This window comes from Misgurnus anguillicaudatus, chromosome 11 (genome assembly GCF_027580225.2).
Source record: "Misgurnus anguillicaudatus chromosome 11, ASM2758022v2, whole genome shotgun sequence".
NCBI lineage: Eukaryota > Metazoa > Chordata > Actinopteri > Cypriniformes > Cobitidae > Misgurnus > Misgurnus anguillicaudatus.
The window spans coordinates 9,610,290-9,626,357 of record NC_073347.2 but is presented as its reverse complement, the minus strand read 5'-3'; the positions used below and the strand labels follow the sequence as shown (position 1 = coordinate 9,626,357).

General features: G+C 36.7%; 1 protein-coding gene across 5 annotated transcripts in view; it reads right to left on the bottom strand.

Moving 5' to 3' along the window:
• LOC129416745 (echinoderm microtubule-associated protein-like 4) overlaps positions 1 to 16,068 on the bottom strand; it is a 158,051-nt gene that overhangs the window by 26,536 nt on the left and 115,447 nt on the right. For 3 of the 5 annotated variants that reach the window (XR_012372067.1, XM_073872987.1, XM_055171123.2), the window contains exons 4-10: positions 11,002 to 11,205; positions 6,546 to 6,683; positions 5,669 to 5,694; positions 5,118 to 5,150; positions 1,977 to 2,100; positions 1,534 to 1,683; positions 251 to 320 (exon numbers count right to left, since the gene is read on the bottom strand). Coding sequence is in view for 4 of the 5 variants with exons in the window: in XM_073872987.1 (XP_073729088.1) it covers positions 251 to 320; positions 1,534 to 1,683; positions 1,977 to 2,100; positions 5,118 to 5,150; positions 5,669 to 5,694; positions 6,546 to 6,683; positions 11,002 to 11,205 (745 nt within the window). In the remaining variant the exon portion in view is untranslated. The remainder of the gene's footprint in view (positions 1 to 250; positions 321 to 1,533; positions 1,684 to 1,976; positions 2,101 to 5,117; positions 5,151 to 5,668; positions 5,695 to 6,545; positions 6,684 to 11,001; positions 11,206 to 16,068) is intronic. The other 2 variants (XM_055171124.2, XM_055171126.2) reach the window with 2 other exon arrangements.

Sequence of the window (16,068 nt, the reverse complement as noted above, 5' to 3'; positions counted from 1 at the left end):
TTTGCAGGGATTAGCCTTGTTTGACATAAATAACGTCAATTAAAAGATTATCAATGTTGTAGCCTGTTACCAATTTACTGCACCTTAGCAAATTCAGACAAATTATTTAATAAATTAATTACCTTTTTTATCAATTCAAACACACACACACACCTACATAATTGTATATGTTATGATCATTACATCTCATTTAATACAGTTTACTTAGTACTTTATCACATGCAGATTATATAAGAATAGTAAAACTCACCCTCCCATCCTTATCCACACCCGCAGTCTGTCCTGTAGCGATGCGAATCTTATCCGGATGAATAGCAAGACTACACAAGAAACAGACATAAAGATTAATGTGAGAATATACATTCTGTATGAATCCCAGTACAGATGAAACGTTTTGTTTTGTTTTTTGGGGAAGTTTGAAAGCAAAAGGTCTGTTCTTTCATTTAATATATTGTATGTTTATATATTTAAAGAAATATATTTTCTGGAAGGCATTAAACTTACTCATAAAAAATGCTGGCTCTGGCTGGCAACTTTTTTAAAAAAAAATGCTGGCGGGGAAAGAGTTAAATAACCACATGAGCAATGTCTTAGCATTGTCTGTGGTAACCGTGGTATAGGCAGAATAATTGACTCCAGTCCGATGAATTCTTTGAAATTATCCACCTGTTTCTCGAACGTGGAAGTAAGTGATGTGACGTATTTCCTTTTCAGTCCGAGACTTCTGTTTCAATAGCCAGCCGGTAGAAAACAGTGTAGTGGGAGCACGCATAAAACAATTTAAACAGTTAATATTAACTACACCTGCCATGTATGAACCAGTGTGAGGATCAAATTAAAAAGTGGCTTGATATATGAAGATATATTCAATCATTAAGTGTTGTTGATGAGGTGATGGGTCTTCAATGCGCAAATATATAAACAGATCATGAGTGCATGTGCGCCACATACACATTCAGTTCTTGTGCATGGGGTTATTAAAACAAATATTTTGTAGAGATTTACTGCGTTTGTATCAGCTATTATGGCAACCCCTAACTCACAAATTATGTCGGTCTTCCTGGTTTTCATAATAAACATTAAACAGCCAGTCAAAACGGCACACTTGTGTTTTTCGCAATAGACTACCATTAGCTTTAGTGACTCACCGGAAGTCATAAACTGGGAAACTCAAAGATGGCGACGCCCACATTTACGTCAAGAAACGGGTGGATACCACTGGTCTGTTGAATGCTTTATTCTGATTGGCTGATAAATGTTCCATGGGTGTTGATTATTTTTCTGTAGGCTAAACCGTACACCTAACTTGTCAAATGTCTTAAAAATAGGCACCAGAGCAATGTTTTTGGTAACCGAATTATAAGCGGAATAATTGACTCCGGTCCTTTGAATTATTCGAAAATAATGCACACCCGCGGTGTAACAGCACTCTTATTTTCTTATAATTCAATGACACGTCGTCAATTATTCCTTACATATGTTTTATGTGGAAAAAAATAAAACCTCAAAAGCAGAAAATATTTGAAATCTTACCATTTAACACAGTCAGTGTGTCCTAAAAAGTGGCGCTGTGTCCTTTCCTCATAGTTGAACAGCACGACCACAGAGGCGATGAAATAAACAATCTCACCAGTTGGAAGCAAATAGACGTTTGCACGGCAGTCACGCCCCCTGTAGCCATATCTAACCAACTGAGTCAAGATCAGTCAACACAATAAACAGCTAATCCATCTTAATTGACTGAAAATCTGACATAGTCCAATATATGGATTTAAACAGAAAATACTTTTTCATTTCTACCGTACATATACTTTTTCGTATAAATATTTGATCATCTTTTTTTATTGACTTTCTCACTGAATTATTTAAAATATAATTTCATCTTATGTTTGCTTTTTTGCCCATGTATACAGCTGTGTATGAAATGTCTTAAACTTGCCAAATAGACAAAAAGCATGTGACATGTGAAAGGATACACCCACTCCAGCTTAAGTCTCTCTGAGGGAAGTTCGGTTCGGACATCATCGTAATTTTCTACGTCTGATGGGATGAACATCGTGATGGGTCGCCCCCGCATAAACATTTTTATGTACTCTCCCTCTGTGGAGAGGTCAAAGGATGTTAAATACATCTAAAACAAAACCAAAACTATTTTGTGTAAAGTACACGCTAATAAAAAACTGATTCATTTTGTGGTAAACTGGTTATTTGCTGAACAAAACAGACAATTTTTATCATTATCATTGCTTAGAAAGGTAAAAGGTCTTAATAAAATATTTAAAGGAATGCTCCAGGTTCAATACAAGTTAAGCTCCATCAGTAGTATTTATAGTGTTCTGTGGTGATAGTTAGACACTTACAATGGAAGTACACCAGAAAACATGAGACTAGCATGATTCAGATATACTGTAGATATATATATATATATATTTTAGAAAGAATGATTAAAACAGCTTAATTAATAAACATGTTTAGTTTCTAAATAATTCATATACTGTAACTGCACTAACAAAAGCTTTACATTTCAAGTCCCGTAATCAATAATATCTCACAAATGCTTTCCACAGAGTTTTAATTTATACTGAACACAGGACATTCCTTTCTCATAATGCATATTGCAGCTCTTGAATGAGTTAGTTAAGTTCACATGCACTGAGCTCATTCAAAAACTCAAGCAAATCAAGAAAATCAGAAGCTTTGAGAAGGAACGTGCAGAAGAGCAGCAGAAACATCAAGCCGGTGAAGAGATTGGGCGATGGAAAATCCATTGTCATTATGTGCCATAACTCGACAGCTAAAACCTACAACACTTTAAATAGTTAAAATATAATACTTGACATTCCTGTGGCCTTGACCACAGATAATAAATCAGTTTAAGTGGCAAAAAAATCTGCAGTATTTCGTTAAGCTGCTGACGGTGTATGCTGCATTCCCAAACAAGATGAACCCTATGAGTCACTTAGGCCCAATTCAAATCTACCTCTTAGCCCTACAATTTCCCCTACCCCTCCGTTTAGCATGTTCACGTGAAGTGCTGGGGATGTCCCAATTCTCTTAATTGAAGAGGTGAAGGGGAAAGGACCAAATAGTCCTCCAAACCAAGTTTTTCCGGGACCTTACTTCAAACTAAGGCTAATACATTTTTTTAACATGGCTGTTCATGCGAGAATAATTCTAGTCTTTTTTCAAAAACTCCTGGTGCTTCAGATTGCCAGTCCACTACAGTGATTGCGAACAGACCGGGGAAACTGTAAAATGAATAGACGTGAGGGGGAGCATCTAAATCGCTAACAGGGCTTCCAGGGTCACTTTTTAGGCTGTAACTAAACTTATATGACTACAGGTGAAGGCGGCATCTTTGAAGTTTGTGATAAACATTGCACCTATACTAGTCAACAGTCATTTGAAGTGGATCAAAACCCTTCCTAAAAGTTGTCCCAGAACCAATACCCATTACCCGTTCTTGTCTTAGGACAACTTTGATGAATGTCCTTGATCCACTTCAAATGTTGACTAGTGTACTTTCATGTAGGACGTATGATGTCGTGACTGTGTAGTAGTGGTGTCCCATTTCTTAGGGGAATATTTTTAACCCTTCCCCTTTTCAAGGGGCAATTAATAGGATTGGCCTTTCTGAATCTGTTACATGATAAACATCATAAAGACAAGGAAAAAAATTAGGATTAATTTTAGCATTATGGATGTTGGCAAATCACATTTTATTAGATTTTTTTAATTAAATGCAATTTTGTTGAATAAAAAATATTTTGTATTAGGGTATGGGTGTTAATTGTCATGAAAATATGAAGAGTTCAGATCCAAAATTGCTAAACACCAGCTCGGTCAAAAATTAGATAATGATATTAACTGAATGCTCTCTGCACGTATTATACGTATATCAAATATACTTTCACATCAAAGTCGCTTAATCCCGCCCTCAGGCCATTCAGAAATACTGCTTTTTAGGCAGAATCGGATAAAAAAAGCTTATTAACATGAAATCTCGTCAGACGCACTTAGTGGGTTTTGTATATGTGCTCTTTGTATGTTCTAATCCAAACGAAGGTCCTAAAATAAGCTTTTTTTCTCTAATTCAAACAACATTTTGTTATCTACGCTGGTAACACTTTATTATAATGTTCATGATTTAACATTAGTTAATGTATTAACTAACATGAACAAACCATGAGCAATACATTTGTTACAGTATTTATTCATCTTTGTTAATGTTAGTTAATAGAAATAAAGCTGTTCATTGTTTGTTCATGTTAGTTCACGGTGCATTAACTAACGTTAACCAAATTTTAATAAAGTATTAGTAATTGTTGAAATTAACATTAATAAAGATTAATAAATGCTGCACAAGTGCAGTTCATCATTAGTTCATGTTAACTAATGTAGTTAACTAATGTTGATTAATGAACATTATAATAAAGTGTTACCTTTACGCTTTGTATTTTGTGGTAATATTCCTGACAGGTTCGGAAAACTTGTATAGCTAGTGTTGTGTGCACACTAAAACCAAATGTAATTATTTGCACGAGTAGATAACATACTAAATCATTGCAAAGATGTCAATAAATGCAAATTTAAATGATGTGGCATAAATTATGTGAATTGGGTATAGTGATTGCGGCAAAAAACAATTTGCATGACATGTTGTGCAGGCCAATCAGCGAAGATGCTTCCGGTTTAAGACGTCCTGTTTGAAACGTCTGGTTAAATCAGAAAATGGATGAGAGCATTGTTTTCATTTGTGCACGTGATGCAAAATAAGTAAAAAAAAGGCGTTATGCACATATTTGCTTCGCTTTTGGTGTGCACACTGTCAAAGTCATTTATTTAAACCCACGGAGTTGTGAAAATCAGAAAAATAAATTAGCAAGATGTGTGTTCTTTATTAGGCTTAGTATTGTTAAAATAAGAGAGAGAGAGAGAGAGAGAGAGAGAGAGAGAGAGAGAGATCAGCAAAGCATAAGAAGTGATTAATCATCAATCTCTCAGATTGATCGACATCTAAAAAAATGGATTAGTGCGAGAGTCCAATGTAAAGCAGATTTGGGAAAGGGTTAACACGCTTTCGGCGGGTTCAGCCCTTCAATTCAGGAAGGCCTTACCTTGGCTGTTTTTTTCACGAGTTGACATTTTTGCTGGGAATGGGGACAAAAATAATAATCTCTCAACGACACAAAAATGACACACATGGAACAGCTCTACTGACTTCACAGGACTCTCAAGCGTTCTTAAGATGGGTGTGATATTAAAAAGGTTTGGATAAGTAGGAACCACATGACACAGGAATGTAGTTATGTGTATGTTATAAAACTTCCTTTTACACAAGAAGAGGGGTGTTGCTCACACCTGAGCTGTGGTAAGCCCAGGGTTAAATCCAGCTCAAGACAGGTTGTTCAGTGGTAATCCTGAACTGCTAAGATGTGTCATTATGCAAGCACCTGTTTCATTTGTGCCTTACGAATGCATGTATGTTGGCTCCAGTGGCATAGTTAAAATGCCACTTCATTATATTATTTAAAAGAGGATTTCTGTGTGAAGGTTCATTATATATTGCCATTGGGACCAGATTTTCTTGCACCACTGAGACACATGAAAGGAAAACATGAGGAACCATAACATTAAGTGTCACATAAAAAGCAAAATATGGCTTTACCTTGACTGATGACAGGATCTCTGTGTCTAAAAGCAAACAAGGAAAACCAAAACAGTAACATTAGACAACCGGTTCATTCCAATGAGGTCATATACAGTATGTTCAACAATAGGATTGTGCATGTTTATACTCATTAAGATGCGCAATTCAAAACTTTTATTATATAATGAATTAAATTTCAGCTTTTTTCACTAAACCCAACTGTTATGAAAAAATGGTACAAACCTACCCAGTCTCCTGAGGTTGCGCACAAACAGCACGAAGTGCAAAACTCGTGCAACACACACGCCAAATTCCACCCCGGCGTGCACACGACACGCAAGTCCCTCCCACTCACCCAAACGGTGCATCTTTTTTTGTCGTTTTATTTATTGGTTTCTCTAATTTTTTCTGTTTTTTAAACCATTTTCGCTTGGGTTTAGGGTTAGATTTGCTTAATGAGGTTATTTAATATACAGATTTCTCCATGTTTTTGTCCATATTTAAGCCATGATCGCTTGGAGTTGGGGTTAGAGTTGGGGTTTGGGTTAGGATGTCATTTTTATATAACAAAAAGTTGTTCTAACCCTAAACCCAAGCGAAAATGGTAAAAATTTGGAATTTGGCGTAAGTATTGCACGAGTTTTACACTTCGTGCTATTTATATGCATCTTTAGGAGACTGGGCTCTACAAACTGTGTGAGTTATTTTCTGGGGTTTTTTTTATAATAAAGTGGCAGTCAACACCCACACACATTGTAAACACAAAAAAGCAAATAGCCTTTTTAAAAGCTCTAAGCATTATTTCAAAACATCAATTTATTTTGGAAAAACAGTAGTTCCCACAGAAGTGACTCATCATCAGAGACACGAGGGACTCAAGGAAGCCAACACGTACTTCTCTGCGTTCTTCCCCACTTTGGCCAAGAGTTTGGAAGTGGAGGCAGCTTTCACCAGCTTATTCCTGTTTTCTTCCCCGCTGTCCCATGTGCTGCTTTGAGAACGCTCCATTCCCCCGCGCTTCGCACTGCTACCCCTGTTGGAGAACCACAATTTTAGAGACGAGACATGTACAGCACGCACGCCGTTCTGGAAAAAAGCAGCGATAGCTGAGAGGCTGAAAAAGAAGTCAGAGGTAGAGGTTCAAGTTTAGAGGAGAGGATTTGTGAACTTGGAGGTATAGTATCTGAAGTCTTTATTTAAGAACCCCAATACTAATATTTCATATATTCTATATATTATTTATTTATAACCATTGATTTTTTACAAAGGAACAAATAACAGCATATAGGTCTGGAACAATATCGGCATAAGCTGGGTGATTCTCACGAAACCATTGAAACACCACGGCACTAATGATTTTAGCTTTAAAATGTGTAATATAGTAACATTAAAAAGCATCATAATTAACCCAATACTGTGTTCTACCTTGCACAATGTGTGATTTCAACATAAGAATTTATAATTGTAAATTTTATCTCATTTTCTGCTGAAATTCTCATTACCGCAATGTGTCCGGCTGAGTTTGAACATGCGTTATGTTGTAATTTAATCAAATTAACACAAAAATATTAAGAAAAAAATAAATGGATGTTTTGCTAGACTACTTTAGATGACAGAAAAAATATTTACTGAATATTTATGTATAATAATAATGAAGAAAAATTAGGAAAATGATGTGTCCATGCCTGATGTTCTCATCCTCCGCAACACTTTTTGAGAACAGTTCAAGCACACATACAGAATTTTAATAAAGTTTGATTTTGAGTGACCAAGCACATGGCAGTTAATTCAAGATGGCTACCGGGTAAGATAATTTTTTTACAGTTAATTTGAAATATTGTCTTGTCAGAATGCTTACACAACATTTTGATTATCATTACCGCAACAGATGCTTATTAAATGTTAATTTAATTAATAGAAGCATAATACTTTGATTTTAAATGCATGTGCAGAATATCCAAATTATGTTCTTTCAGGTTTGTCATGTCATTTTGAAAATATGTCAGTGTTGATGTTTTCTGACTGTTGCGGTAATGAGATTTTTTAGGACTTATTTTTTAAATTATGTTACAAAAAGTGTTAAATGATAAGTAAAAGTTTTTAAATTAAAGTTCCCATTTACTCCAGACTTTGTTTTTCAATGTCTGGTGGGAAAAAAAGTAAATTTAAGCAATTTTTACATTTTCATGCTTGACATTTTTAAAACCAAGTTTTCGTGAGAATCACCCAAGCTATGGGTTTAACTTAAACAGCCAATTGGATTGCTGACAAAGATTCACCGAAGCAAAACTGCAAAGCCTACATGCAAACTATATTTAGGTCCTCCAATCACAAATGACCACTCCTCCTCTTTGGTTAATTTCAAACCGTAAATCAGAAAACAAACAGCGGCCCCTTCAAAGTCAAAGATGCAGTGTGGGTACGCGATCCCTCGGGTAAAGATCCATGCACACGCCAGCCAAGGCACATCCAATAAAGCATAAACCATTCAATAGTTAGTATAGATATGGCAGCTGAGGATTTGAAACCCAGTCCATTGGCGGAGAGCAGAAAGCAGGTGCCACGCGGCAAAGCTACAGGAGTAAGTGTGTGAAAGTAAACACACGCTGGGGGAAGGTAGAAAGAAAGAAACATTTGAGATTTAGAAAGAGAAAGGAGCGTAATCCTCACACGAAGCTGTGCGCAAAGAGAAAAAAATTACAAGGACCACCCCTACATTTACAGAGAGTACACTACGCTCTCTCTATTCTCTTTGTGTATCTCTCACTGGCTCTTTGAAAGTGATACTGTACTTAGCTTGAGGTTTACAGCCTTGCACAAACCCGTAATGTTTATAGTTTGTGGCTTGTTTCTAATGGGACTTAAACCAGCAATATTCTGGTCAGGGGCATTAAACCATCCATGAGGTACTTATATCATATGCACTCTTGGTACCTCTGAGGTTCAATCTAACTATTTGAAGGGTACCACCCCTGTAAAAGCTGGGTACCATTTATCTGACAGTGGTTATACTGGAGGGGAACCCATTTTTGGGGATATTTCCAATATATTTTACTATTTCGCCATCCCCAGTAGGAGTGATCCAGAAATGTACATCTCAAAAGGCACACAGGGGTAGTTACACATGTCACAGTTGTAGCAAAGTATTTCCATCCAGTTAGAGAAAAGGAAACGGTGGATGATACCTGGGGCAGAGCAGGCACACTTCCTACTGGCTTGAGTTTCTATACACGTGTCTTTACAAGTGTATAAAGCAAATTAAATTAAATCAGTCCATAAAAGTTGAATTTAAATGAATGTACAGTATGTTGCTAATACCACGGTATTCTTATTATTTACGGTGTTTCTCGGTCGCCGGTTTACTTGACAGCTTGGCAGCATCTAACAAGCACCGACGGGACCATGAAATGGCATTAAGGGAGCTAATTGGGTTTTCCACTTACGCTAATCGGAAAAGGGTCATATGAATAACTCTGCAGGCTGGTTCTTGTGTTATTAAGTACAGACTAGAAGGTCTGCTAATAGTATTGTAGTATGGTTGGTTAGCCTGATTATCCTGAAGCAAATATGTCTTATTAAGCAGAGGCCAATGGTCTGGGCACAGAGGAGACATCTGCTTTCCATTAATTTCCTCTTCTGGGTGGATCGCTCTCAGCTATCCTAAGCATTACTGACACATTCACATCACTACTGTAGGCTTTGATGATTGAGCTACAGTTAGTTAGGAATGAGGAATAAGCTAAATGATACGAAACTTGGTACAGAGGTCAGGGTAAGAAACAGTGTACAGTATTGTATAATTTAAAGTAATTAAGAGGAAATCCAGTGCTCCTAAAGATTTTTTAAGTTTATTTATTTATTTATTTTAAAACATTTTTTGCAAGTGTGTTGACACTTCTTCAATATGATGGCAAAGAGAGCATTTAGAAATATAATTTAAGGTAGTGTCAAGTAAAAAATCCTATTTATGGCCTCTATATAGAAATAGTTTTTAGCAATAACATTATAAAACATTAGTTACACTTTACAATAAGGGTCCATGAACCATAATGAACCAATACCTAAACCAATTAGTACATAAATATGCTGAGTTAAGTCATGTATTAATCATAAATTAAGTATAAAATAGAGATTAACCTTAATCGCAATTAATCGCATACAAAATAAAAGTGATTTATTTTGATTATATTTTTATATATCCTATATTAAATATTTAAAAAATCTGAAATAAATATGCGTGTGTGATTAAATATACATAATAATTAAACAGAGCAAAAAAATCATATTATGCCAAAAATCATTTTTATTTTGTATACGATTAATCGCGATCAATCCTTGCCCAGCACTAGAAATGACATGTTTTTCGTTGTTAGTTAATGTATTATTAACAATGAATTCATGTGTTGAGTTATGAGTCATGTTGGAGTTAATGATGACTCTTTTTTTAGTTTATGTTTAGTACATGCCTTAACTCAGCATTACTTTATATTTAAGTAAGAATCAATCTAGGCATCAGCTCATCATGATTCATGGACCCCTATTATAAATTGTTCCCAAAACTTTAATTTTACCAAAATGTAAAAAAAGGGAAACTGTTTCATAGCAAAATTTCCAGTAAGGATCTATTCTACCCCTCAAAATATCAGGGTATTTTTGAACAAACATTAAAGTATTGATTTTATACTTAAAATGAACAAATGTATGTACTACGTATTTTATTGTTCCATCAATAATTTGATTAAAGGGACAGTGCACCCCAAAATTTTAATTCTGTCATCATTTACTCATCATTAAGTTGAGTCAAACCTGTATAAACTTCTTTGTTCTGCTGAACACAAAAGAAGATATTTTAGCAATGTGTGTAACCAAACAGTTTTAGGGCACCATTGACTTCCATTGCATTTTTTCTTTCTGTGGAAGTCAATGGTGCTTCTGCATCCTACTTGATAACAAATATCTTCATTTGTATTTGGAACAATTTGAGAGTGAATAAATGATGACGAACTTTCATTTTTGGGTTCACGGATTCCTCATGAAATTTTTTTGCGCGCATGTCAAATTTTTTCCCCATTTACTGCTTTGAACTACTTAATTACGAAATATTATTGCAAATATGTTTTTTATCGTCCAGGAAAAATGACTAAGAAAAATTACTGTGAAATAAAAATTCAGCGCTTTAAAAAAAGTGGGTGGCACTACTGCACTCAGATATTGATCCAGATATTGATTAAAGAAGTATGTCGGCCCTGCCCCTTTGGATCTCAAGTAAACACATTGCGAAACCACAGCAAGCAGATTGCCAAAACGTTGCTCGAACATTGCCAAAAGTTTGCATGGCTGTTGGGAGGAACCTTTTGGCCGGGGTAGACCCCTTGCTCTCCGAAGCTTGTCTTTGGGGCTGTGGGGGGTGAGGGGAGGGGGGGTTGCTAGAGGGGGACGGTGCCTGAGGGGTACTGGGTGTTGAGGGGGGTTTATCATTAGCTTGTGCCGGCTCCTCTTTCTCCTGGATTTCCTCCATCTGAGCCTTGTCTTTTCTCCGCTCGCCGCCGACACCACTGCAAAAACATCACGTCGGTCAACAGAGGACGATTACATACACATAAAGGGATGAGAAGATCAGCTCTGGGGTGAAAAATGTATCTTATTACACAGACATTGGAGGTAGACACGAAAGGAAAATAGCTTGAATATTTCTTTAGACCAAAACATTAAACATACAAATAAATAAAAACAAAGTCATCAAGTAAGCCAATTTAGCTCAAGTTATTGAATCCTTCTCGACAGACAACTATTTTTAATGATATACTTTTTACCTTCTTTTCAGGACATAGATATAAATATAGCTGCAAGCAGCAATGCCGGGGTCAAGCCGAAAAGGGCACAAAAGGATGTAAAATTGAGGTTGGATAAGCAGATTGAAGAACTTAGGTAAACCTAATAATTTTAGATGAAAAAACAAAAAAGTTATCAACAAAAATAATCTAAGTTCTTGTCAACTGCAATCGTCCTTCTGTTGTTGACAATCATGGAACATTAGAGCACTGAAGGACATGTGAGTGGTGTTTGCAGTGGTAAAACGTAGGTCACATCATGTTACAGCAAGTTTAATCAGTCAAAAGCGACCATCCCCGTGTCTCTACGATGTTCTGATGCAGAGAAAAAGCTCTTGAAAAAACGGTTGATAAGGTATTCTCAATGGTTGCTAGGGAGTGAATTGGCAACCACCAGAGATTATAGTCAAAGCCATGAAAGGAATAATCCATGATGACTCATGATTTTAGATGTGTTGTTGCAATAGTTTTGGGCAAAAATAAAATTTTCTATCTCAAAACCAGTAGGTGGCGCAATGAAAAAATTGTGCATGCAACATCAGGTCATGATTATGTTACATCTAGCTAGTTTTATGACTATACACTTTAGTTTAGTTAAGAAACAGTTGTATGACCATAAGGCTGGCTTGTTATCAAAGGTTTTGTTCAATCATAAGGCCATCTAGTGGTGCAAGCATACAATTTTTTTTGTGTGGCCTCAGAATGTGCTCATACATCAGTGTATCAAATCTGGTGTAAAAATCTTATTTTGTTGCAGAGTTATAACCATTTATGTGTAAAAAACACAAAATTTGAAGGTAATTTTTCGTTTTTTGCATTTTTCGGCCATTTCTGATGAAAATTTTAATATAACGCCAATAGAACTTTTTGTTCAGAAGGTAAGGTTAGTTTCTTGCTATGGTGTTTTCGAGTCGATCGGAAAAACGCTCGCGGAGATATTCACGCGTGTTTTTTAAGCGCTATTTTGCTGCGCAGGGTTAACCGTAAGGCGAATTCTGGCATGTTTGGTATCGTTGGACTCGGCAACTATTCAGAACTCCAAGGAAACCAGTCCCGTGAAAATACGTCAATCGGAGCCAAAGTTATAGGCGTATAAAACATTTCTCTGGCCACTAGGTGGCGCTGCAACGAAACTGTGCATGCTCCTTCAGTTCCTGACTGGCATCACAAGTACCAAGTGTCGTGTCAATAGGCCTAAGTTTGACAAAGATACAGCCTAAAATCTGTTTTTTTGCGCTCTACGTAAACTTCGTTAAGGCGGTATTCGACAACGGATTGCTGTATCGAAATTCTTTTGATAACTTTCTGCCATGAGTGTCTCAAGATGATACATACCAATTTTCGTGGCAATCGGACAAAAGCTCTAGGACGAGTTCGAAAAAGTAGGTTTTACGAATAATACAAAATGGCGGGGAATTTTTCTTGACGGAAAATGACGTCATAGGGTCCAATCGAATCGTCTTGAGCCAAGGAATCAGAGGAAGCATGAATTTTGTTTCTAGGGCTTACGGATAAGAAGTTATAGGCAAAAACATAAGTGCAATTTTGGACTGTTGGTGGCGCTAGTGGGTTAGATATAGAGACTCCAAATTTGCTGTGGGGACACATTGGACTGTCGTTTATCAGTGTGCCAAATTTCATAACTTTCCTACGTACGGTTCTATGGGCTGCCATAGACCGCAATGGCGGAAGAAGAATAACTAATAATAAATATAGCTGCAAGCAGCAATACCGGGGTCAAGCCGAAAAGGGCACAGAAGGATGTAAAGTTGCGTTTGGATAAGCAGACTAAAGAACCTAGGGAAACCTTATGATTTCAGATGAAAAAAACGCAAAAGTAATCAACAAAAATAATCTATGTTCTTGTCTACTGCAATCGTCCTTCTGTTATTGACAATCATGGAACATTAGAGCACTGAAAGGCATGTATGTGATGTTTGCAGTGGCAAAACATGGGTCACAACATGTTACAGCAAGTTAAATGAGTCAAAAGAGACCATCCCCATGTCTCTACGCTGTTCTGATGCAGAGAAAAAGCTGTTGCAAAAACAGTTGATAAGGTATTCTCATTGGTTGCTAGACAGTAAATTGACATCCACCAGTGATTATAATCCAAGCCATGAAATGAATAATCCATGATGATTTATGGTTTTAGATGTGTTTGTTGCAGTAGTTTTAGGCAAAAATTACCATTTTCTATCTCAAAACCACTAGGTGGCGCTGTGACAAAATTGTGCATGCAACTTCAGGTCATGATTACGTTACATTGAGCTAGTTTTATGTCTATACACTTTAGTTTAGTGAAGAAACAGTTGTATGACCATAGGGCTGGCTTGATATCACAGGTTTTGTTCAATTATAACGCCAACTAGTGGTGCAAGCAAGCAATTTTTTTTGTGTAGCCTCAGACTGTGGTCGTACATCAGCGTATCAAATCTGGTGAAAAAATCTCTTTTCGTTGCGAAGTTATAACCATTTATGTGTAAAAAATACAAAATTTAAAGGTAATTTTTCGTTTTTTGCATTTTTTGGCCAATTCTGATGAAAATTTGAATATAACGCAAATAGAACTTTTTGTTCAGAAGGTAAGGTTAGTTTCTTCCTATGGTGTTTTTGAGTCGATCAGAATTACGCTCGCGGAGATATTCGCGCGTGTTTTTTAAGCGCTATTTTGCTGCGCAGGGTTAACCGTAAGGCGAATTCTGGCATGTTTGGTATCGTTGGACTCGGCAACTATTCAGAACTCCAAAGAAACAAGTCCTGTGAAAATATGTCAATCGGAGCCAAAGTTATAGGTGTATAAAACATTTCTCTGGCCACTAGGTGGCGCTGCAACGAAACTGTGCATGCACCCTCGGTTCCTGACTGGCATCAGAAGTACCAAGTGTCGTGTCAATAGGCCTAAGTTTGACGAAGATACAGCCTAAAATCTGTTTTTTTGCGCTCTACGTAAAATTCGTTAAGGCGGTATACGACAATGGATTGCTGTATCGAAATTCTTTTGATAACTTTTTGCCATGAGTGTCTCAAGATGATACATACCAATTTTCGTGGCAATTGGAGAAAAGCCCTAGGACAAGTTCGAAAAAGTAGGTTTTACGAATAATTCAAAATGGCGGAACAATTTTTATGACGGAAAATAACGACATAGGGTCCAATCGAATCGTCTTGAGCCAAGGAATCAGAGGAAGTAAGAATTTTGTTTCTAGGGCTTACGGATCAGAAGTTATAAGCAAAAACCTAAGTGCAACTTTGGACTGTTGGTGGCGCTAGTGGGTTAGACATAGAGACTCCAAATTTGCTGTGGGGACACATTGGACTGTCCTCTACATGTGTGCCAAATTTCATAACTTTCCTATGTACGGTTCTATGGGCTGCCATTGACTTTCGGCGGAAGAACGAGGAAGATAAATAATAATAATAATAATAAGAAAACTAACAATAACAATAGGGTTCTACGCCCCTTCGGGGCTTGACCCCTAAATATAGCTGCAAGCAGCAATGCCGGGGTCAAGCCGAAAAGGGCACAAAAGGATGTAAAATTGAGATTGGATAAGCAGATTGAAGAACCTAGGTAAACCTAATAATTTTAGATGAAAAAACAAAAAAGTAATCAACAAAAATAATTTAAGTTCTTGACTACTGCAATCGTCCTTCTGTTATTGACAATCATGGAAAATTAGAGCACTGAGTGCGTGGTGTTTGCAGTTGCAAAACATGGGTCACATCATGTTACAACAAGTTTAATTAATCAAACGAGACCATCCCCGTGTCTCTACGATGTTCTGATGCAGAGATATAGCTTTTGCAAAAACGGTTGATAAGGTATTCTCAATGGTTGCTGGGGAGTGAATTGGCAAACACCAGTGATTATAGTCAAAGCCATGAAAGAAATAATCCATGATGACTCGTAGTTTTAGATGTGTTGTTGCAATAGTTTTAGGCAAAAATACCATATTCTATCTCAAAACCAGTAGGTCGCGCAATGACAAAATTGTGCATGCAACATCAGGTCATGATTGTTTTACATCTAGCTAGTTTTATGTCTATACACTTTAGTTTAGTGAAGAAACAGTTGTATGACCATAGGGCTGGCTTGTTATCAAAGGTTTTGTTCAATTATAAGGCCATCTAGTGGTGCAAGCATACAATTTTTTTTGTGTAGCCTCAGAATGTGCTCATGCATCAGCGTATCAAATCTGGTGAAAAAATCTCTTTTCGTTACGAAGTTACAACCATTTATGTGTAAAAAACACAAAATTTGAAGGTAATTTTTCGTTTTTTGCAATTTTCGGCCATTTCTGATGAAAATTTTAATATAACACCAATAGAACTTTTTGTTCAGAAGGTAAGGTTAGTTTCTTCCTATGGTGTTTTCGAGTCGATCGGAAAAAAGTTCGCGGAGATATTCATGCGTGTTTTTTAAGCGCTATTTTGCTGCGCAGGGTTAATCGTAAGGCGAATTCTGGCATGTTTGGTATCGTTTGACTCGGCAACTATTCAGAACTCCAAAGAAGCAAGTCCCATGAAAATACGTCAATCGGAGCCAAAGTTATAGGTGTATAAAACATTTCTCTGGCCACTAGG